Below are 22,202 nucleotides of genomic sequence, written 5' to 3'. Positions count from 1 at the left end.
TGGGACTGCAACTAACAATTCTATCATCACTGATTGAACTCTCAGTTAATCCAAGAACTGCAGGGTTTTTCCTGGCTCTGAATGGACCTTCGCTTCTAGTGACTACATGCGTAAACAGGATCTCAGTCCATGTGCAGTTTTTAGCATTATTCTACACATTTAACTGTTTTTCCTGATAGTTTGTTAATCACAAAATGCCTCTTATGTCTAATGAAACCCTATTTAACAAAACGGATTAACTTGGAGGTGCTAAAAAAGTCCTCCATGCAGACAAAACATCAACAAAAATATTTACCTTCTTATATTTTTGCTTTGGAAAAATACTGATTTATTTGATTACCAACATTGCTGTTCGCTTATTTTCTGTTTATCTGTTTATTGATTAGTAAATGTCTTGTTTACAGCCCGGTAGTTTGCCCAACCCACTATGAAACTTTACCGAACCCTAATGGATCAAAATAGCTAATTCTCAATGGAGTTCTAAAAATGATATTTTTTTTAGAGGTAAGGTAGGAGACAAGCCCTTTTTTGATTTCAAGTGATGAACTCGTCAAGTGTCTGAAAGGTGTGGAAAAAGCAGGGAGTAATCATCGGGAGCCACCTCAGTCTGCAGCAGAAAGTGCAATCATATAGTTTGAAAGCTTCAGAGTCTGAATGCACTTCCAGCTCGCTGCTTTTCAGCCATCGTGTCATTCTGCTGAATATAATTCAGCACAAACTGCAGCCTTATTCCCAGAGGGAGCAGAGGGAGTCATGCTGGGTGTGATACAGAGGAAAGAGACAGCCTGAAACTGCAGGCACTATCAAAGAGAAGCCAGTGTGCATGATTTCCTCTGATACACTCTGTAAACAGTGTTTCTAATTTATTTTTCATCGTCTCTGTTTCTGTCTAAGAGGTATTTATGAGCTGATATGAGGTGTTACTCTTGTGTAACGGCACATATAGGAGAGTTGCAGTGACAGAAAATAGCATATAGCACTGCGGTGTCCCAGATGGTATGCCTGCCTTGTCACAAGTGATATGAATTCTCATTTCGCTCCCCTTCCTTTCTTCTATCCACCTCCAGGAGAACGCTGCGAGCTGTCGTCCCGCTCAGGCCGCTGTGCGCCGGGGGTCTGCAAGAACGAAGGCACCTGCGTGAACCTGCTGGTCGGCGGCTTTAAGTGCGAGTGTCCACCGGGAGGCTACGAGAAGCCGTACTGTGAGATGACCACACGAAACTTTCCCCCGCACTCCTTCCTGACCTTTAAGGGCCTCCGCCAGCGTTTTCACTTCACCCTCTCGCTCACGTAAGCTCCTCCTCCTTCTCCCTGCAACCAGCTGCAGCTCACCTGTGCCACCTGTTCTGCACCATAGCTCTGTGATTCACTCTTCATCGACTCCCACACCCTGTGTCTGCATGCTCACTCACCAACCCTCACCCCCGCAGAAGTGTGCTCTGCCACCTCACATTTATGTAACCATAATGGTGTTTAATAGCAGTAATGGGCTCACTGAACAACAGCCATCTCCTGTAGAGCCACTTTAACTTTAGAGTATAGTATCTGTGCTGTGAATACACAATCAGTGCTCAAACATACTTTCTGTTTGGCCTGTGTGCTCTGCACAGGCGTGCAGCATGACAAGTAAATGTTAGAAGGAAGGTGACCTGAAGAAGCTATGGTTTTGGAGAGGAGCCCTGCATAACATGGGGATGCTAATCCAACTGCCAAGAGTTAGTCTGATCTTATTACAGTCAGTGTCACCAGTCACTGTGAGCTGTGAGTCAGCAGCTGTCCTATTTTAGCACAGTCTCCCTCACCAGGACAAAGACTGGGAGAGACTGGAAAATGTGTGGCAGCATTACTTAGATTTAACCACTCTTTTAAATGTGTTTTTTTATTCACAGTTCCTGGTTTTCTCTCCCTATTGTTGGAAAGAAGTCCTTGAATTCTTAGAAGAGTCAACATTTCTAAATGAAAATGTAAAATGTCATTTACATGTAGTCAAGGTTTTTGCCGTCTGTTTTTGGCAAAAACTTTCTTCTAATTGCTTTGGTTGCTATTGTAATTGGAATGAAAGTGATGGATCGGGCTCCTCAACCGGTACTGAAACTGAAAACGTGCAGCACAAACCAGAAATGGCTTGCACTCTTTGAAACATGTTAGCTGCAGTGCTGAAGCGCAGCTTTTACTTTGAGGATAAACCTTCTGAATTTACGGTCCGCATCATAGTTTATCATGCTGCACTACCCCTCAGCTAGCAGTTACTATTTCCAGACAAAGATGCAAACTCTTTGCAACCAATTTGATTCAAGAAGAGCCACCAACTTCCAGGAACCACTCCCCATATACACGTTCTCCTAGCAACCAGCAGTTGTTACACGTCCACTATGGCGGACAACTCCTGAGTTTTGCACATGTGAGAAACGTCACATGAAAAGTTTCAGTAGGAGTATAATCAGAATACAACCATTTGAGTAAAGTCATCTTACCGACACATTGCAGATAAGTTGCAAACAAGTTGCCCTCATTTGCACAGACTGACTCAGATTTATTGCAACGTGTTGGCAATCTGTCTGGGTTTAAAAGGCAGCAATTATTTGCAAACCTTCTCATATTTGTCAGAGACTGATTGTAATTGTATGTAGACTGGTTGCCTCCCCTTCCTCGAACTGTATAATTGACTTGCAACTACCGTCAACCTCAGGGCAATCAATTGGTCAACACTATTAGTTGCAATAATTACTTGCAAACACGAAGAAACCCACAATTTTTCTATTGTTGCAAGGAAAAATATCTACTCTAGTGTGACTGAGCCATGACGCATTAGACAGGGGATGTGTGTATCTGCAATATTTTTATTGCACAAATAAGATATAAATCTAAATCAGTGAGCCTGGTGAGCTGTTGGTGAGAAGAACAAAGCAACCCATATCCATCTGTTAACGAATGTAGCATTATCTATTCATCTGTTTCATCTATATCTATTCAAATAACAGGAACAAATATGCACATTTTCTGTCATCTAACATAAAGTTAGAACTCAAAAGCAGCCTTTTTTTCCTTTAAACTTTTCCCTGAATTTAACAGCATAAGTAATGTCAGTGCTATCACTGGCACTTTCTCTTAGAGCTAGAGGCGATACCTCAAACTAAAATTAGCATTTAGCAAAAATAGGAATGATTTGAGCCCAAGGTTCACTTTATTTTTTTATACAAAAAGAAAAAGCTAAGCTACAAACCTCTCATGTATATTTCATGAAGCTCTGTTAAGTTTTTCTTCTTCTAAGTTGTTGCATCTTTTCAGCTTTTATTTCCTATCACGACAGTCCTTCTGTAGATAATAACACTTATAGTTTTACCTCAGAAATGCTCTGTAGTATCTGTGAATGCATTCTTTTCCCTTCCTTATGGCATATCCTCCTTAAAGGTATTTTATCATATAGGTGCATTTTTTGTGCAACTTTAGCAGAATTCAAAATTAAACCAGAATCTTTAAATGTGTTCTGATTATTTTAAGGATCATGAAGGGGGGAGGTGCTTTAGAGGAGAGCAGATAGTGAACACATGCAAAGACAGCAGGACCTGATGTCTTTGCATGAATCCTCCGTGTTATGAAACTAAATCAATGATAAAAGCTGTCCGTTGTGTTTGATATATGTCACAACAAGTGACAACAAGTATCACCTGTGGGATGGTTTCACAGGGAGTATGTCCTGACATTGTGCTCAGCTCACAATGGCTGCTAGTGGAAATAATATCCTCCCTATGCGCTTTCTGGACCGGTCCATGTCTTTAAGTGAGGTTCAGATGACAATCTTTTTTGATGGAGAACTGCTCAGACCAGTTTTCAAAGCCATCTGTGTTTCATGTACATGTGAGAGAAGCTGTGAAGTAGCTGCTGTGCCAATACTGAGAGCTTAAAGCAGGTGAGGTTAACAAGTGGCTGTGTTACCTGAGCCTGCACCGATTGGGTTTCTTGCAGAGCTTCTGTCATGAAAAATGGCTCAGGGTGTGTTGTTGTTCACTCACTCAGTGTGACGACTAATTTTAGGTGGCTGAGATTTCAACAATATTACAAAAAGTTTAATTGGCTCAGAGCGAATAAGATTTAAATAAATTGCTTAAAAACTCAAGCTAAAGATTTTTGGGGACTTCTATTTTATATTAATCTTTTTAATATTGTCTGTAAGTGAAAATATAAATATATAGAGGTCACAGTTTATCCCATTTACTAATTCACATTAAAGTCAAAGTAGTGCTGAAAAGGATTGTAAATGATATTTGACAGAGTGAGATGGAGGCAGATGATTTGCTGTGGTGACCCCTGAAGGGAGAAGCGAGCAAAAATAATGTAAAAGTTTTTTACAGGATTAAGGAAACATCAGACATCCTTTGGTCCAAGCAGAAACTGCTGAAGCAATGGGATGTAAAGGCCTTGTAGTAGTCTGGTGGCTAGATGGTTACAGGGCTCACTTTGCTGGGAACCCTTCATCAGATTCAGCAGGTGTCTCAGAAGTGTCTCACCCCACACCCCACCTGTGAGAGGCATACAGGTTGTGGTAGATGCTATGGGGTGAAACACCGACCCTGCAGAAGGGTTCTCATCAAGCAACTGGTCTCAGCTGCCCACCTGCTTTCTTCAGTTTTTGAAGCTTAAATGCAAACTTTCTTGAGGACATAGTAAAGCAGAAAACCACGGCTGTTGAGTTGGATGGTAAATGAGACGTGCAATACTTCAGCAAGGACCTCATCAAGCAGATATTGGTTCTCAGCTTTCTTCTGTTTCATAAGAAATAGTCTGTCCTTCCAGGACACAGTATGTCTGACCACCACAACGGTTTTTGTCGTGTCTGTATGGTGTGCGCTGTCACCTATTCTGGGAGTCTCCCAGTGAGAAGCTTGGTACAAGATGGAGGGTGGGTCCTAGGCAGGTGTTGTCACCTTGTCACCTTCCCATTGGAACTGAACAGGTTTGATCTCCCATGACATATTAGTGAGACCATGTTAATTGTAGCCTTTGTTTCCTGCTGACAGAAGTTGTACCCAGTGTGGTCTTCTGCTGCTGTAGCCCATCTACTTCAAGCTTCAGCGTGTTGTGCATTCTGAGATGCTCTTCTGCAGACCTGTAATGAGTAGTTATTTGAGTTACTGTTACTACTCCTATCAGCTCGACGCAGTTTGGCTATTCCTCTCTGACCTCTGGCATCAACAAGACATTTTCACCCAGAGAACTGACTCTCACTGGATATTTTCTACTTTTCAGACCCTTCTCTGCAAACTCTAGAGATGGTTGTGTTTCTGAAAATCCCAGCAGATCAGCAGTTTCTGAAATACTCAGACCAGCCCATCTGGCACCAACAACCATGTAGCATAGTCATCAAAATCTCTTAAATCCCCTTTCTTCATCCTTCTGATGCTCAGTTTGACCTTAAGCAGGTCGTCTTGATCAAGTCTACATTGCTAAATGCAGTCAGTTGCTGCCATGTGATTGGTTGATAAGTTGTTTAGTGAACAAGTGTAAAACAAAAAAAGAAAGAAAAACATTGAGGTTATAAAACTATTAAATCGTTAAATCAGTATGTACGTGTGGGAAGATTAAACTAAAGCTCAAAAAGACTAAAGTATTTTACCCAACCCTAGGCTGTAACATCAATAAGGGGATCATTTCTTTTCCTCCTGACTTCACACGTCCTCTGTATCACAGCATGTTATCATAGTGTGACATGGTTCCCCACATAAGGGGAGTCTGGTTGTTATTTTTACTGATGGGTGCCTAATGTGACACGCAGTGATGCCCGTGGAGTCAGTATTTAGTTCTGGCTGATTACCCTCATAGTTCAGAGGGCTCAGGGGGGCATTGTAGAGCAGCCTTTTAAATCGATACGTCAAAGACGAAGGACCGCTGAAGAGGCTCCAGAGCGGAGATAATAACTCTCCTTGACATTCTCTATTTTTCACTGCATGTTTAGAAGGAGTGTGACGGCACTGTCTGTACTCGCTCCACCGTCATTATCAGCCGGAGCATCGGCATCCTCTTTTCTCTGAGGTCGTGATTATCTTATCTCTCAGTAAGCAGGTCAGTGGTGCCATGCCCTCTGGCTGCTCTTCAGCTGGAGAACACTGCACAAACAGCATCATATACAGTAGCCCCTGAATCCCTGAAGACTGGCGGGGGGGCAGCTGTTCATGTATGGATATTTGGATGTATGAATGACATCCTTGCTGTAGAGACATAGCTTAGTGGGAGGCTACAGTTTCATTTTGGTAGTGGAGGACAGCAATTTTCAAAGTCTGAGCGTGACCTTTCTCAAAGAAATATTTAATTAGCTCTTTCGAGGAAAATTTAAGCCGGATATCAATCGAGTAAAACAACCTGAAAATTCAGATGCCAGAAAGTCACACATTCTTCTCAGCTGGCAGATTTGCCCATTGTTGGTTCCCCTGTGGGGTGGATAATGAATGAATGTGGTAGTTAGCACCGGATCTAGTTTGTCATGGCACACTTTTAAATATCTCAGTGACCCATTTCCACAGTATCAGATTTACGACCACAGACTGCAGCTGACAGGTAAAGGCATGTTATTTTTAAACCACACGCTTTGATCACACATAGACAAAGCGTCGTCAGCTCTTTGCACCTGGGCTGTAAACTGTGTGTCCATATGTTTTGAAAGGTGCATTAATATGCGAGGACTATCCCTCTCTCTCTCTCCTCTTTCGATGCACCATCAAGACGCAATTTTAAATCTGAACAACCAGGCTGTGGATATAGTGGCAGCTGTCTATACTACAGCATTGACTCCTTTTATGAGAAAGCTGCTGTTGTCATTACTCTGAGTTGTCTTACGGTGTGCATCTTCCTTAGTTGCAGTAGTGTTTTCCCCCCACTCTGCTGCTTTGACATTGCCCTAGTTTTCTGTCTCAGTGTTGCAGTGTGTCATTTAATGTGGCTCTGCTTCTATTCGTGGCACGCTGATTCCTTGACTGTCTGTGCTTCAAATAGTACTTTTTCCTCTCCTTTTGTTTTGTCTTGGCCTTATGCACACGATTAACCATATTATCTGTTTAATGATAGTTGTAAAAAAAATGTAAAAAATTCTTGAGCTCATCTTCGTGCCAGCAAGCTGCACATCACACTGCGTTACTGGCTGTTTCCCTCCTTAGTCAAAGAAAGCAAGGTGATTCAGACAGGGTAGTATGAATCTTTTTAAATGGGTCAAACCAGACCCCTGCCCTCCTTCTTTTCTCTTTTAGCAGCAAATACAATCACGGCACCCTGCGTTTGCTTTTTCTGTTAGACGTCGTGTTGTTTGGTATCCTTATGTTTGAAGGCTATAACATAAAAAGCAAATTCCATGCAAACAAAATTCCTGATGACCACAATACTTTAAAAAATACAGTAAGTTTTGGTTGGAGACACATTTTTTGGACTTTATTTCCATAACACATTAATGTGCATATACACTTACAGTCATGGGGAAAAGGACTGTACAAAACTAAGCACTCTTTTACTATTTCCATATGAATTACAAGCATAAGTTGGAGCCAGGTGCTGTGAATCAAATGCACATGATTAATTGATCATCAGCAAGTGTAAAGACTTCTGTAAACAGGCGTCTTTATAGTGGTCTGGGATGTGTTAGCACAATGCCAAGGAGGAAGGGACATTGGTAATAATCTTAGAGAAGCAATTGTTGATTCCCATGAATCTGGGAAGAGTTTTGTAGAAGAACCTACACAGACACACACACACACAAACTATATTGAGTATTTTGTTTTTGTTGCTCGACCCACAGCAATCCTTTTTGGTTTGGCACACACTTCTGACTGCAGCTCTCTCCCGGCATTGTGCACACCTTCTTAAGGAGAGACCTCCCGTCCTCTTCACTCCAGCGTTACTAAAAGGAGTAAAGACCTTGTCAGTGTCACTCACCTGCCTGGCACCGCCCCTTGAGCTCACTGCGCCACCCCTCCCCTGCAGCTGAGCCAGAGACCACACCTCCGCCACATGTTACAAGACCATTTTTAAATAATAAGAAGTCCATCATTCTTAATGATTATACACAAGTGGAAAAAAAATTAAGAAAGTTGCCAGTAATGGATGCCCCAACAAATTCACCTCAAAGTCAGACTGTGAAGAAACTGCAAATAAGAAACCAAGAGATACATTTCAGACTGCAAACCCCAGTTTGATGTTAAATATTAAAGTTCCTGATAGTACAGGTACAAAAAAACAAATGAACAGGTATGATTTGTTTAGAAGGGCTGCCAGGAGAAAACCTCTTTTCTCTGAAAGAACTTAACAGCACAGTTTAGGTTTCCAAAGCTGTGTCTGAATAAACTACAAGAGCCCTGAAAAGGATGAGCATAAACACCTCATACCAACGCTGAAGCACGGTGGTGGAAGGGTGATGATTTGAGCTTGTTTTGCAGCCCTTTCTTTGCAGGACCTTAGCACCTTGCATTCATTGAGTTTAACATGAACTTCTTTTTGAACCCAAATGTCTGCAGGTGTATGAGATGAAAATATAATATAATACAATAACCACAATCATTGTTGTAAAGTAACAAACAGTTAAGTTTAAGCTGTGTAGGCAAATTTTGCTAAATGCAAAGCAACAGATTTCTAACTTTAATTTTGGGGTTGAGTAAAAGAGACAGGAGATTGAAACCGGATTATACTGTGTTTTCTCTTTTTTCAGGTTTGCCACCAAAGAGCCCAATGGTTTGTTACTTTATAACGGCCGCTTCAATGAAAAGCATGACTTCATCGCAATGGAAATTATCAACGAGCAGATACAGCTCACCTTTTCCGCAGGTAGACAAGTTCTTCATCAGGGTGGTGTTCAGAAAATATCTTTTTAATTCTCATTATCCTTGAATCTGTGCAGTCATTCACCTCATTGTTCTCCAGGTGAAACCAAGACTACAGTTTCCCCCTACATCCTCGGAGGTATCAGCGACGGCCAGTGGCACACGGTGGAAGTTCACTACTACAACAAGGTTTGTGTGAACTCTTAATTTTGCGTCTATGGTTCAAAGCAGTGGTCCTCACACTTTCCCGGGCATAACCCTGTTTCAGAAGTTTACACTCACTTCTCACAGTTTTGTTTAATCAGTAACCAAACGAATGGATCTGAGGGGAATTTTCTTGAAAGAAAGGTAAACACATTAGCAAGCTGTCACTTAAATAAATATAATTTATTGCAAGTAAACTAACAAAATTCAAATATAAAAGAGGCTTGATGGCAGGTGGAAAGGAAGAGATGGCCAGCTTTTATAGCCTGGAAGGCCCGAGTGAGCTGCACTAGCTCACATGTCAGTTAATCATTAAGAGTAGGCCGGTACTTTCATGCAGATAGCAGGAGGAACGTCACAAAACCACAGAGAAAATACACTATTCTGTTTTTTTCCACTCAAATCGCTCATTCAACTTAGTTTCACTCATGATTTTTTCCCCCTAATCATCCACACCAACCCTGCAGAGGCTCACTGCCCAACTGTGCTTGTCTATGTCCAAAAGTGCTTACTTGCCAGGATCAGGACAAACGAATTAACACATTTGTTTTGTTTAAAATGTGCCAAAATAGTTAAGCCCTTTCTTTTTGACTGGGATTTTTCTTGTGTAAAATTATTTACTTTAGACATTAAATATTTGAAATGGCTTCGGTTAAACATGAAAAGCAGTGACCCGTTGGGGTCGGTCACTCTAAATTTATGCTGTGCATCGAAACCCAGCTCAGCCGTTTTCACACTTCAGCTCCAGACAATGCTGAGAGGTTCAGGTCAGGACATCATCTGACGTCCTTTATCATATGTAGACCACAGCATGAGGTTGTTGCCTGGTTATGTTATGTGGTCATGTGATGTGTGTATAATTCACCTTCAAGGTTAAGGAACATTTAGCATATGTTCTGCCTGAGTCAGACAAATATACCCCCCATGTTTAGAAAAGTTCAGTGCTGCAGTGTATATTCAAAAACTGCTTTTCAGAATACAAAATCATCATTAAGCATTGTATCTAGACTTTCTATTTGATGCCCCCTTTGTAAAAGCAAAGGTCTCTTGGGTTTGTTCAGTTGGCACTCGAGTGCAAAAACCTAAATCAGTCACTGAAACAGGAAAAGGTGGAAATCAGTGCTTTCTTGTGTTTGATCTTCTTTTCTCTTACACTTATGTTTAGGAAGAAACAAACTCATGATCTTGCAAAGATAAGAACAAGATGAAGTAAACATTCATAAAACCATTAAGGAAAACTGGAAGGAGCTCGGGGATAGGAAAGTGTATACCAGGTGGTTAAATCCAGCCAGGCTGAGTTAGTGATGACATCTGGAGAGAAATCCTGATACTCTGCAGTTGACAGACTGCAGTGCTCTAGCATTGCTGGCAGCAGCGATAACTGGCAGCTGACACTCTTCCTCAGCGGCCTTCAGGGCGTTCATAGAGGGCTGACTGTAGTGGATGTAAACCGGTTTGCAGACAGGAAGCTGTGAGCTGTGTAAGTTGGCTGTTCTGCTGCGCCGTCAGACTAAAGAGTCGTTGCTGACAGGCTGATGATCTGGAAGGGAGCCAGCATGCCAAGCAGACACTGATGGAGGGAGAGAGACAGACGAGAGAGGAGGGGCGGTGAATGAATGAGTGGGGAGGCCCGTGTTTTTTCCAGACATGCTCAGATTGGGCCTAATATGTCTGACTGGTACATTTCTCTGTAAGAATCTCACAACAACTCAATCAGTGGAGGAACTTATGGAGCTGTTGTGTCAGTACTTTCCCACCCAGGACCAACAACTCAGGATGTCACATTTTAGTCTATTGAGGAAGTCACTTTGCATCATAAAGATGTTGCCAGGCAACACCCCCGCAGTGCATATCTTCTATTCAATGCGTATAATAACACGGCCATGTTAGATTTCAGCCAGTTGTACTGATAAAAGGGGGGGGGGGGGCACATCTTGTTAACTTTTGGATGGAAACTTGTTGATTCTTCGCCTACAAACATTTTTGTCTCATTAATGAAATCGATAACAAAAACTCCCAACAGCTCTGATTCTTTTTTTTTAAATTGTCTTACCTTTGAAATCTGTTATCTGATTCGGGTAGCATCGTGTGGATTTTTGCGTGAACAGCAGCATGTTTCTAACAGCTACAAATGGAGACTGTAGATATTTGATATGTATGAGAAAAAAATGCTCTCCTGATTTTAAATGCACCTCCAGGTAGCTAGAGATGAATTGTTGGGATGTAGACTGGAGTATGAAATTAAATTTGAGTTTAAATTACATACACTGCTACAATAATGCTTTCCAATGATGAGGCTGTTTTTTCTACTCTTGGCTCTGTATGATGTCAGTAAGGGTAGAAATTCCCAATACAGCCAACTGAAGCCTTATTTATACTTCTGAGTGAAATAGACATCATACGCTACGACTTAACTGGAAACCCTTTTAACCCTACACCCGATCCTTTCGCGTAACCTGACGTGGATGTAGAGAAATTTTGCTATACGTAGAGTCGTCGCAGTCCGCAACACCTGAGTGGCGTGGAAGATTATGGGATAGGGTTAAAAGGGTTTCCGGTTAGATTGTCACTACTACAGTGTAGCTTTCCCACAGAAGTCTAAATCATGCTTTAAGCACATGGCTCTGGCTGTGGATGTGGAAGCCCCACCCACCTGCTGCTGTTTGAACATTATGTTTATGAGGGGCAGCCAATCAGAAGAAAGCTGGCTTACAGGGAGGGTGGCCTTAAAGGGAAGTAGTTAAAACAACTTAAACAAATAATGAACATTGAACTCATTGAGCCGTATGTGTTCGGCACAGTGGCCACTTCATTAAGGAGAAGAGTAATCCTGCCGTCATTAAGGTTGTTCAGTGTGTTCATTCAACAACTCTATGATGATTTCAAGGCTGTGGTTTGTGGTGCACCTCTTTGAGGTGTTGTTCTCATTTTCCCACCTTGTTTATAACAATGAATGTAAGCCACATAATATCGAACTAACGCAGAGCAGTCAGACTTCTCTGTTTGGCAGCTGAGAATATTCATTGCACTGAAAGCCTCATATTTTCAGGGGCTGAATATCCCAGAAGTGTGCAGGATTCAGCTCAGGCTCTAGCTGAACTAATCCTCTCATATTCCACATCCTGTGAGTCGCTGAGGTAGAAACATGGCTCCTCCCTCAGGAGGTATCCCACGGTGGCCCTCTCTGACCCGTCCCTGTCCACGGGGGGGTGGGGCAGGGTGAGTGAGGGAGGAAGGGGGGGGGCATTTTTAGATTGAAATGTGGCTTTCAGGACGGCGGGGGACTGTGGAGAATGGCAATGACCGCTGCCTTTGTGTTTGCCTCTGCTTCCTTTGGGACCATGGGCAGTGAATGATGCTGCCCCGGGGAAGGTGCCCCTCTCTCTCTTGCCCGGCGAGGACAGAAAGGCAGAGCAGGAGAGGAGCGAAAGGAGTGTAAAGAAAGGCAAAGTGAAGTATTGACTCGGGCTTTGAACGAGGACGCCGCGCTTCAGGGCCAACCCCTCTTGTTGCTATGGTTTTACTAGTCAATCTTAGATCCCATATTTGTGTTGCTCGCTGCCAGGCTCCTCCTGCGCCACCCCTGTCACCCTCTATGACAGGGAACTCATATTCCCATAATCCCCTGTAGCGGCTGGTGAGAGCAGCGTTTTAAGCGGCGCAGAGCAAATATGTGCGCTCCGATCAGCTCTGACAGGACGTGTTTTGTGCGGCAGAAAGACGCGCTGACAGACAGTCATTATTGGAGAGTCAATAGCCGTGACTGATGACAGCAGAGGTCAGTGAAAGGAGCGTCCAAGCTGGAGCGCTGCCTGTTTCAGAGCTTTCACAGCGAAGGGAAAACCGTGGAAAAGAGCATGTCGGGTGATTTCACCTTTGGCAATTCAGACAACATGTTTGCTTGTTTCATCATCAACAAATTTGTAACAAATTGGTCTCAAGGAGGAAAAACTGCAAAGCAAAAGCCACCATCAGACTCTCCTTTTTCCATTCACCGCTGAGCGTATTGTGACTTCCTGTGGGAAAGGTGCTCAATAACAGGGCCCGTTGTGCTTTTCTGGGCTTTGCTGGAAATAACACTTTCAGGACATGCACAAAATGGATTCATCTTCATATTTGACTCTGTAGGTTTCAAGCGAGTCAGTCTGGAGGATAGATGGGCATTTGTGGCGACGGTCGTTCCAGCAAAATAATTAGTGCACCCATGATGAATCTGAATGAGCTGTGTGCTGTCAGGGCCAGACATAATGGCCTAAGCATCCTTTCTGACAGTTCTCACCATTTATCGCCTCAGTTTGAGCCCCTGTGAGGTCTGCAGATCTGTTCATGCAGTTAGGTAATCTGCATTTTAAATTATATTCAAGTGTTTTATGCATCTTTTTTGATGTATGTGCAGGTTTATGCTTTTCTTTCAGAATCAGAAAAGGTATTTTTCTATTGCACAAAGCTTTGGACTATTTCATCTCCACAGCTACAGCACCAAGATTAAATAATACAATATATTACAAATGTCCCTAATAATACAAATAGGTCTAATAATAATTTAAGAAAGATAACCTACTATAAAGAAGTTGTTTCTGACTCACTCTCAAAACCTCCTGAAGAAGCCTTCATGTTCAAAAAGACAGCAGCACTTTAGATTTCTTTAATAAACTTGAGTGTGCTCAGTCCCTCCAGTGGATCTTCCACAGCTGGAAGCAGAAAGGCTTAAAGGGATAATCTGGGAATTTTAGTGTCTCAGATTGAGGTACGGGTACCCCCGGGGGCGCTCTGGTGTACTGCTATGAGTGGATGAGTTCTTTTGTAGCAAAAACATTGAAGTGTTTTTCAGTTACTAGTTTGTTTAATAAATCAGACACTGATGGTGCACTGCTGTTTTCATGTACCCATACATATTTTTTCACCCTTTTTATTCAATGTGGAATACGGTTCTGAAAAACAAACCACTACTTTAAAAGCATTTCTATGATCTTTGTGTTTTTGAATACTTTGACTTCTTTGCAAAAGTCCTGATGTTTATGAGTCAATGTAGATTGCATGAGTTGAGTACAGAGTCTACTGCTAACTCATAGAAAAACCTCATGTTTAATCTTTTCTGTATTATATAGCATTATAACAGTAAGCCCTCTCCTGCCCACTATTGTTTTACCACCTTTTCTATAAACCATCCTTTCTGTATGTTTTGAGCTCCTGAAGAGTCGTTAGCGATTAACTTGGATCAAAACCTGAAAATCCACCTCCGTGATCCTCTTTGCATTGTGAAGCATTTCAGGTGAGGTCTTGTGAAAAGACCAATTATACAGCCAGATATGTTATTGGGTTATTATTGGTGCTGTTCATATCACCAGCACTGTGCACACTGCAATCACAAGACACAAAAGGGAAAATTTAACTAACTGTCGCCTCTCTGTTACAGATTTAATGCAATCCGCTCGATGAAAATCATGTGAGATGAGTTAAATTGCTGCAGTGCCTTCAGCTAAAATTATCTGTCATTACTTCATACTTTCTATACTGTTTTTTTTTCTTTCTTAATAGTCTTGCTAGGATTGAGCTGCTGAAAATCTGCAGCATATCTCTAGCTGGGTGTCTTTCATCAGAGCTTTTAAATTAAGAGATCAGACGTCAGCGACAAAGGAAGTCATAACAGTCAGGAAATTATCATTCCTGAGGCTCATCCAGAGGGGATGTGTTTTAATTTAAGCTCATGGAGGAATCCGTTTTTCAGACAGCGAAAACAGAAACCTAATGTGTGTTTCGAAGCCATCAACAATGAGCCAGTTTTTTCTTACTATCGCTGCACATGAGACTAGATAATTCCTGCTAAATCCTGTCTGACCAGCTGACGGCTCAGCGGCCCGTCCTCGCCTGCAGACGGCCAAACTGGTCAGCTGTGCGTGAGGGTGGTCACTGCTCTGCTCTCAGCTCGTGACACCAGCTTGAACCTACACTTAGGGTTATTAGGAGCTTGACGTGACCCCGGAGAAACCGGGCGGTTTGAAAAGAGGTCGCAACCTTTATTGACAGCATCATAATTCTCTCTCTCCAGCCCTCCTCCTCCTTTTCTTACTCTCTCTCCCCCCCCCCCCTATTGATTTCTCAGACAATGAAAAGATCCTTTGTCGACCGGGCGATGTCCTGCGGAGAGCAAGCCCATGTGTGTGTGCATGCATGCGTGCATGTGTGTTTGCTTGCCAGCCGTTGCCTTTACCTCGAGCTGCTATGATCTGAATTATTAAAATGCTCGACGGCAGCGAGCTGATGCTGAACGGGAACTGAACTGAGTGCGATGCCAAAGATCATTTATTTGCCTGTTGTTTTCCACTTTCAAAGTTTGAATCTTTAATCTGGCTCTTAAAGCTACAAACAGCTTAGCTCCAGATGAGACACGCAGAACTTTTTGTTCTGTTTTATTCATCTTTTAGAAAATGGAGCACAATAATGAAGTATTTTCATAATTTCTGAGGCTATTTATGAATGCTGAGTGATCAAAAATACCTCAACCTATCAAAAATAGCAACATGGTAATACTGTTTTTTTTCCTTTTCTGTGGTTCATGATTTTGTCGGTAATTCTCATTTATATCTGACATGCAATACAAAAATGGCAAAATTCCAAATCCCTGTGAATATGGATGAAAATGTGAAATAAAACTATTCTTAGTTAAATCCTCAGTTGGCAAGATAGGAGAAAAACCAGAAGCAGCAATTTTCTGATGAAAATGATAAATTAAGGAGAAAGTGCCCCTTAATTTATCATGAGTTTGTTTCGTTCTACAGCCAATCTTAAACCAGGCCGGCCTCCCGCAGGGCCCCTCAGACCAGAAGGTCGTTGTAGTGACGGTGGACAACTGCGACACCTCTGTGGCCCTGAGGTTTGGGCACATGATTGGAAACTACACGTGCTCTGCTCAGGGCAGCCAATCAGGGTCCAAAAAGTAAGTTTGCAACAGGCACACCAGAGAAAAGAGCTGTTCTGTTGAGATCGAGAGATAAACCGTAACTAACCCTCTTTTCCTTTGCTTTGTGTAGTCTCTCTTTACTTCTGTATTGATCTCAGCCATTTACTTTATTACTGTCTTTGCCTTCACCTCAGTAGTTCGAGTAAACTTGTTTTGAAATGAGGTTCCACATCTGCGGGGTGTTAGCTAAGCTTTGGTTTCTGCATTTACTGCAATGTTTATCCTTTTTTTTCCTTTTTTATCTCCCAAGGGAAAATAACACAGCAAGACCGTGCCTGTAATAAATATTTCATCACCTCTCTCCCCATACCCCCCACATTACTGTTGATGATGTGTTTAGTTTAGGCAGAGTGATGCTCTGGGTGCATGTATGTTCACGGTTCTGTGTCGTCAGGTCTCTGGATCTGACGGGCCCCTTGCTCCTCGGAGGAGTCCCTAAACTCCCAGAAGATTTTCCTGTTCATAACCAGCAGTTTGTGGGCTGCATGAAGAACCTGCGTATCGACAACCAGCACATAGACATGGCCAGCTTCATCGCTAACAATGGCACTCTGCCAGGTATGCATTGTTTTTAAGCTCGCTGTCCTTTAGTTCAGCTCTTAAACCTGGCTCTGCTTTGCAGTCAAACAGTGCACACTGTTAGATCAGCCAAGTGAGGAAAACCTGGCAGAGGAAACAGCAGTGACTATAATGAGAGCAGCGGGGAAGGTAGAGTCAGTGGGAAATGATTGTTGTACCTGCTATGAATAGTTTATTACCATCTGACTCTTTTCTACTGATGAAATAATGAGCTAGGATAGATCAAACGGGTGGATTACCCTCTTATTTTCCTGCCCTTCAAGGATGCTCTGCCAAGAGACACTTCTGCAACAATAACCCATGCCTGAATGGAGGAACCTGTGTGAACCTGTGGGGCTCCTTCAGCTGTGATTGCCCACTTGGGTTTGGAGGACGAAACTGCGAAAGAGGTGAGTGAGTCAAGTGGAAAAGAGCGAGGCATCAGGGAGGGGGAGACACTCAGACATAAGCTAATAGTAGATATGAATTTGTCTGCAGCTGTGATGGAGGTCTGTGAACTTGTAGGTGAGTGTGGAGGCGGCAGCTAATGCCCGAAAAAGCCAACAAACAAAGAATAAAGCCTGAGTAGTCTGGAGTGTTTTACTGCACACTGATAGCTGCTTTCTAGGACCGAACTTTAAATGTAATCTGCTTGATGTTGAATTTTCTCTGGTTTACATGATGTTGAACCAGTTTAATACTAATGTTTTTTAACCTTTGAAGATATATACAGTATGTAGCTTATATTTCTGTCCAGCGTCTCTTTATGTTTCACTCGATCTCCTGCAGCTGTCGTCTGCGCTGATTTATGGTTTAAAGGAATTTGAGAAGAGACAGCCGAAGAGAAACGAGCTTTAGAAGAGATGGCAGTAAAAAAAAATGTTCAAAAAGCACCTTTGTTTTTACAAGAAGTTGGGTCGGGTTATTTATTGGTTCTTTCATGCAGAACAAGTGAGGATTGCAAGTTCCTGAGTTGCACTGACAGGTGTGCTGTGAAGAACAGACACGTGTGAAGGAAAAGTAAGGATGAGAGTGTGGAAGTGGGGCCGACTTTAGTGTAATAATGTGAAATTTCAGCATACTTTAAATAAAGGAGCTTTTAGTGCCTTGAGGTTTGTGAAGCTATCCGTCACTTTCACCCGTTTTTCATTATTCTCTGACATTATTATCTGACATTATTCTCTGACATTATTCTCTGACATTTACCAGACAAAATCAATAGAACAATATATTTCTTAGCTTTCAGCTCGATGCACAAAATATGGATTCATAAATGACGACTGCCAAAGGTAACCAGGTGTTGAATGAAGGTTTTTTTATATTATTTTGAATCTAAAATGATTGAAATCTAACTGGAGATTCTCTCTCTGTATCTCACTCATGCAGCCACAGTGTGTCAGGTTTATTTGTCATCGATAATCAATCCTCAGGGCCTGCGTGACTCAGGTGCTTTACTTCACTTCACGCAGAGACAGCTTAATGACGAGGAAACTACTCCACATAAGGCAGAGTGTCCTTCTGTGTCACTTTTCTCAGCGTCTTAAGGGACCGAGGAAACTTCTCATTCAGTGCGTGTTGGAATTTGAAATGAAAAAAAAGAAAATGATCAAAAAAGCAAAAAATGTAATCAGAGTTGAAAAGAGATAACTTCAGAGTCATCTTATCTGTTCCATGGAAGCATTTCTAGAATTTCTAAAAAGCTGCAGTTCAGAAAGCAGATCTGCAGAGTAAGATCTCTTACGTCTCTTTTCTTACCTCAAAGAGTGACGGTTGTTCAGTCAGTTTTGGCTAAAATCTGAAGAAAAGCTGCAGAGAGCTTCCTTTCTGACAGTAATGGCTCCCTCTGTCAGCTACTGTGAAATTCTCCCTCCTCATTTTCAGCATCACCCCTTCTGCCTTTCAGCCACTCGCTCTCTTTACCATGAAGTATGTCATGTGATTTCTGTCATCCGTTTTCGTCTCTGCCCTCTTTTTCTGTAGTTATGGCCAACCCACTGCGTTTCCTGGGTAACAGCCTGTTGCAGTGGAATAACCTCGCCACGGTGGCGGCCTCCGTCCCCTGGCACGTGGAGCTCATGTTCCGCACACGCCAAGCCAGCAGCACGCTGCTTCACATCTCCTCTGGCCTGCAGCACAACCTCACACTGCAGGTGAGAGCCACATATCCGAAACGCGCTTCCTGTCAGGACCGAAGCAGATATGCGATTTAATAGGAGAGGAGGAGCTGGGGTGATGATGGGTTGCAAAGAAGCTTGCAGATGTGCAGTCGCTGATGTTAAGAGAAAACATGTCCCAAAACACAGGACATTTTCAACTTTATTCTAACTTTAGTTCTTTTTTTTTTTTGAGCTTGTCTCGACTGGCGCCTCTTTGATGTTACATAACTCTATTTCCAGCCCTGCACACCTATGATGTGCTGCAACACAAGGGATGATCTTTTGAACTGGAGGCTGTTCAAAGGTTGTTATCTTCTGCAGTGCAGTTTCTTTGCGGTCAGTTTTTCATCCTGTGTCCGTCTCCCTCCTGCTGTCGTCTTTGTAGCTGCGTGGTGGGAGTGTGTTGATGGGGCTGCACAGGGGGGAAGACTCCACTCTCTCTCGTGTGGAGGAGGTGCTGGTGAACGACGGAGACTGGCATCATCTGCAGCTGGATATCAGCATAACAGGGGGAGCGGCAAGCTACCATAAGGCTGTTTTATCTTTAGATCACGGACTCTACCTGGTGAGTTATTAAATTCTAGTTGCGATTATAAATGAAACTCTTGTAGCTTTTAGCCATGAAGTCACTGCCGTGTTCCTTTTCAGGCCAGCATGGATGTGGATGGAAAGCTGCAGGACTCCAAATTGAAGACTGTGAGCGTAGGTGGTTTGGCAAAGCCTGATGGGAAAATTCAGCATGGCTTCCGCGGCTGCATACAGGTTTGTCCTCTCTGCAGACCACATTCATGTCTGCGTTTGTGATCGCGAAGGCGAGCAGTTCAGTTTGATGTTTTAAAGTTTTGGTTCAAATTAAGCTTTATTTGAATTTGTCTGAACAGCTGTTTGTGTAGTTTAAAGACATCGTGCTTCACCCCTTTACTTGCATGTATGATTGTTTCCCTGCAGGGTCTGCGTGTTGGCGGGGCTGTGAGTCTTTCTCAGGCAAGGAAAGTGAACGTGGAGCAGGGCTGCAGCGTGCCCGATCCCTGCAGCTCCAATCCCTGTCCGTCGAACAGCTACTGCAGCGACGACTGGGACAGCCACTCTTGCAAGTGCATCAATGGTCAGTCTCGTCACATGATCACAAACCCACGAACGTAACATGTTTTTGCCTTTTTATCATTCTGTTTCTGTCTTTAATCTTTAGTTCAAATGAATAATCATTTTTTAAAATTGTTGTTTATTGTTTTTACCACGAGCCACTACAATTTACTGAAAATCCCCACCTGCTTTATTTTTTTGCAGGTTATTATGGCTCCAACTGCACTGACGTGTGCTCGCTGAACCCCTGTGAACACGAGTCGGCGTGCACCAGGAAGCCGAGCTCCTCTCGGGGTTACACCTGTGACTGTCCCAACAACTACTTTGGCAATTACTGCGAGAAAAAGTATAGCCTTCCACATTTATGTAAAACACTGCAGGGCTGGTTTTAACTCAGCTAAATCCAGCTGGCCGGGTTTAAATCCAACCCTTTGCTGTGTGTCTCTCCCTGCTTTTCTGTTTCCTCTTCACTGCACTGATTTTCCAAATGATAACAATAATAAAAAACACTACAGTGTTCTTCCTCCTGCACTGCAGACAGGACAACTGACCTGTAATGTCTGTGTCCACAGGACCGACCTGCCGTGTCCCAGAGGCTGGTGGGGTCACAAGACCTGCGGCCCCTGCAACTGTCAGACAGACAAGGGTTTTGATTCTGATTGCAACAAGACGAGCGGAGAGTGTCGCTGCAAGGTGAGCTAGCATCCCCGATTCATTCATCTGTAATAAAGCGCACATCATGTCCACTCAAATAAATACAAGATGTGCATTTTTTAACAACTTTCACACAATCCCAGCCCATTCTTCGTTAAAAAATCTCTCAGCCTCTTCTCAATCTCTTCCAGATTTGATGGTCTTCTTCAGTTAACCCACAGATTTTCAGTTAGATTAAAATCAGGTCTTTGTGCAGGCCAATGAGTAATGCTCACTTTGGTCTTCTGATGGTTGTTCCTCACCAGGAGCAACGTATGTTTTGAGTCTTTGTCACGTTGCAAGACATCATGACGACCCAGACCCAAAATCTTCACAAATCATCTTTCCTTCATGATTCACCCTCCAGGTTCCAAATGCACTGAAGTATCCCCACAGCATGATACGCCCTCCACCGTGTTTCACTGTGGGGACGTTGATCTTTGGGTTGTACGCCTCTCCCTTCTTTTGCCAAACATAAGCAGCATCTCTGTGGTCAAGGAGCTCTAGTTTCATGTTATATTCTCATTACTTCAGTCTGGCTTGAAGATGTCTTTTCTGCAGAAGTGGAGTTTTTCTTGGTCTGATACATTCAGTTCACTCCTGCAGGGTTCTAGTGACAGTCTGCTTTAACACTATAATTCCCAACTTGGATAAGTCATTCACTCGTGTCTTGGCAGTTGTTGCATGTTCTTTAGACTCATCTCTCACTAGTTTTCTTTCCAGAGTCTTTGAAGTATTTCCCTTCCTTCCTCTGCCAGACTCGTTCTGTGCTCTTTAGCTCTCTTTCTTGATCTTGATGATACTTCTCACTCCAGTTCTTGACACTTGGAATCACTGTGATAACTTTGTATAGCATCTGCTGCTTTTTGAGCATCAGCAATTCTTTTTCTCAAGTCTAAACTGATGAATTTTGTTTTCAGCATGATCCTTTCTCAAGTGACTCCTAAAATCTTGCTGCAGTTTTTATACTGTGTGCAAATTGAAAAATAACCCACAGTTTAAACTTTATTTTGTAAGCTTTGAGCTTTACATAGTTAAAGCACATTATTGTACACCTATAATTATGCTTTCTAAACACACATTAGAAAGCTGTAGACATCCATCAGACGTCTGCTGCTTTATGGGAACTCTTTCCTGAGAAATGAAGAAAGAGCTGCACAAATGTGGCCCTCACAGGAACATGTGAAACCTCTGAATCTGTGTCCAAACTTGGTTTCTTGCACACTTCTACGACACGTGTAGCAGACTGGCTTAATATTAAGGAAGAAGCTGTTTTCATAAACAGTCGTTATACATCTTCCAACATTCAGCGCTGATCCATTTTTACAGCTGTGTTTGCTTTGCATTGCACTGCGCTGAGGGACAATTAAAGATTTATTTTGTGTGCTGAAGGTTTGTAGCGTCGTTTTCCACCTTTTTCTCTGGCTAGAAAAAATCCGGGTGGGAGAACAACTTGTCTGCCGGCAGTCAGATGCTTTTGAGCGTGCGGTTTGAGCGTGCGGTTTGAGCTTGCCGTGGCGCTAAGGAAGAATTCTCATTTGCAGGACAATCATTACCGGCCTGAAGACAGCGACACCTGCCTGCTGTGTGACTGCTACCCGGTCGGCTCTTTCTCCAGAGCATGTGACCGAGAGAGCGGCCAGTGTCAGTGCAAACCCGGCGTCATCGGACGTCAGTGCGACCGCTGTGACAACCCGTTTGCTGAGGTTACCCCTAACGGCTGTGAAGGTCAGAACACGTTAATTACAG

At 42.9% G+C, this 22,202-nt stretch overlaps 1 protein-coding gene across 4 annotated transcripts in view; it reads left to right on the top strand.

The window, feature by feature from the left end:
• celsr2 (cadherin, EGF LAG seven-pass G-type receptor 2) overlaps window positions 1-22,202 on the top strand; it is a 69,477-nt gene that overhangs the window by 32,701 nt on the left and 14,574 nt on the right. For all 4 annotated transcript variants that reach the window (XM_084928462.1, XM_084928461.1, XM_084928460.1 and 1 more), the window contains exons 3-15: window positions 1,068-1,290; window positions 8,687-8,802; window positions 8,899-8,987; window positions 15,782-15,939; window positions 16,358-16,521; window positions 16,806-16,931; window positions 18,502-18,671; window positions 19,063-19,242; window positions 19,326-19,439; window positions 19,626-19,782; window positions 19,965-20,106; window positions 20,333-20,453; window positions 21,998-22,181. In XM_084928462.1, the coding sequence (XP_084784588.1) occupies window positions 1,068-1,290; window positions 8,687-8,802; window positions 8,899-8,987; window positions 15,782-15,939; window positions 16,358-16,521; window positions 16,806-16,931; window positions 18,502-18,671; window positions 19,063-19,242; window positions 19,326-19,439; window positions 19,626-19,782; window positions 19,965-20,106; window positions 20,333-20,453; window positions 21,998-22,181 (1,944 nt within the window). The remainder of the gene's footprint in view (window positions 1-1,067; window positions 1,291-8,686; window positions 8,803-8,898; window positions 8,988-15,781; window positions 15,940-16,357; window positions 16,522-16,805; window positions 16,932-18,501; window positions 18,672-19,062; window positions 19,243-19,325; window positions 19,440-19,625; window positions 19,783-19,964; window positions 20,107-20,332; window positions 20,454-21,997; window positions 22,182-22,202) is intronic.

Source organism: Perissodus microlepis, chromosome 5, assembly GCF_051167445.1.
Source record: "Perissodus microlepis isolate ML-2025 ecotype Zambia chromosome 5, ASM5116744v1, whole genome shotgun sequence".
Lineage (NCBI taxonomy): Eukaryota > Metazoa > Chordata > Actinopteri > Cichliformes > Cichlidae > Perissodus > Perissodus microlepis.
This window is presented reverse-complemented; position numbering and strand designations above follow the sequence as displayed.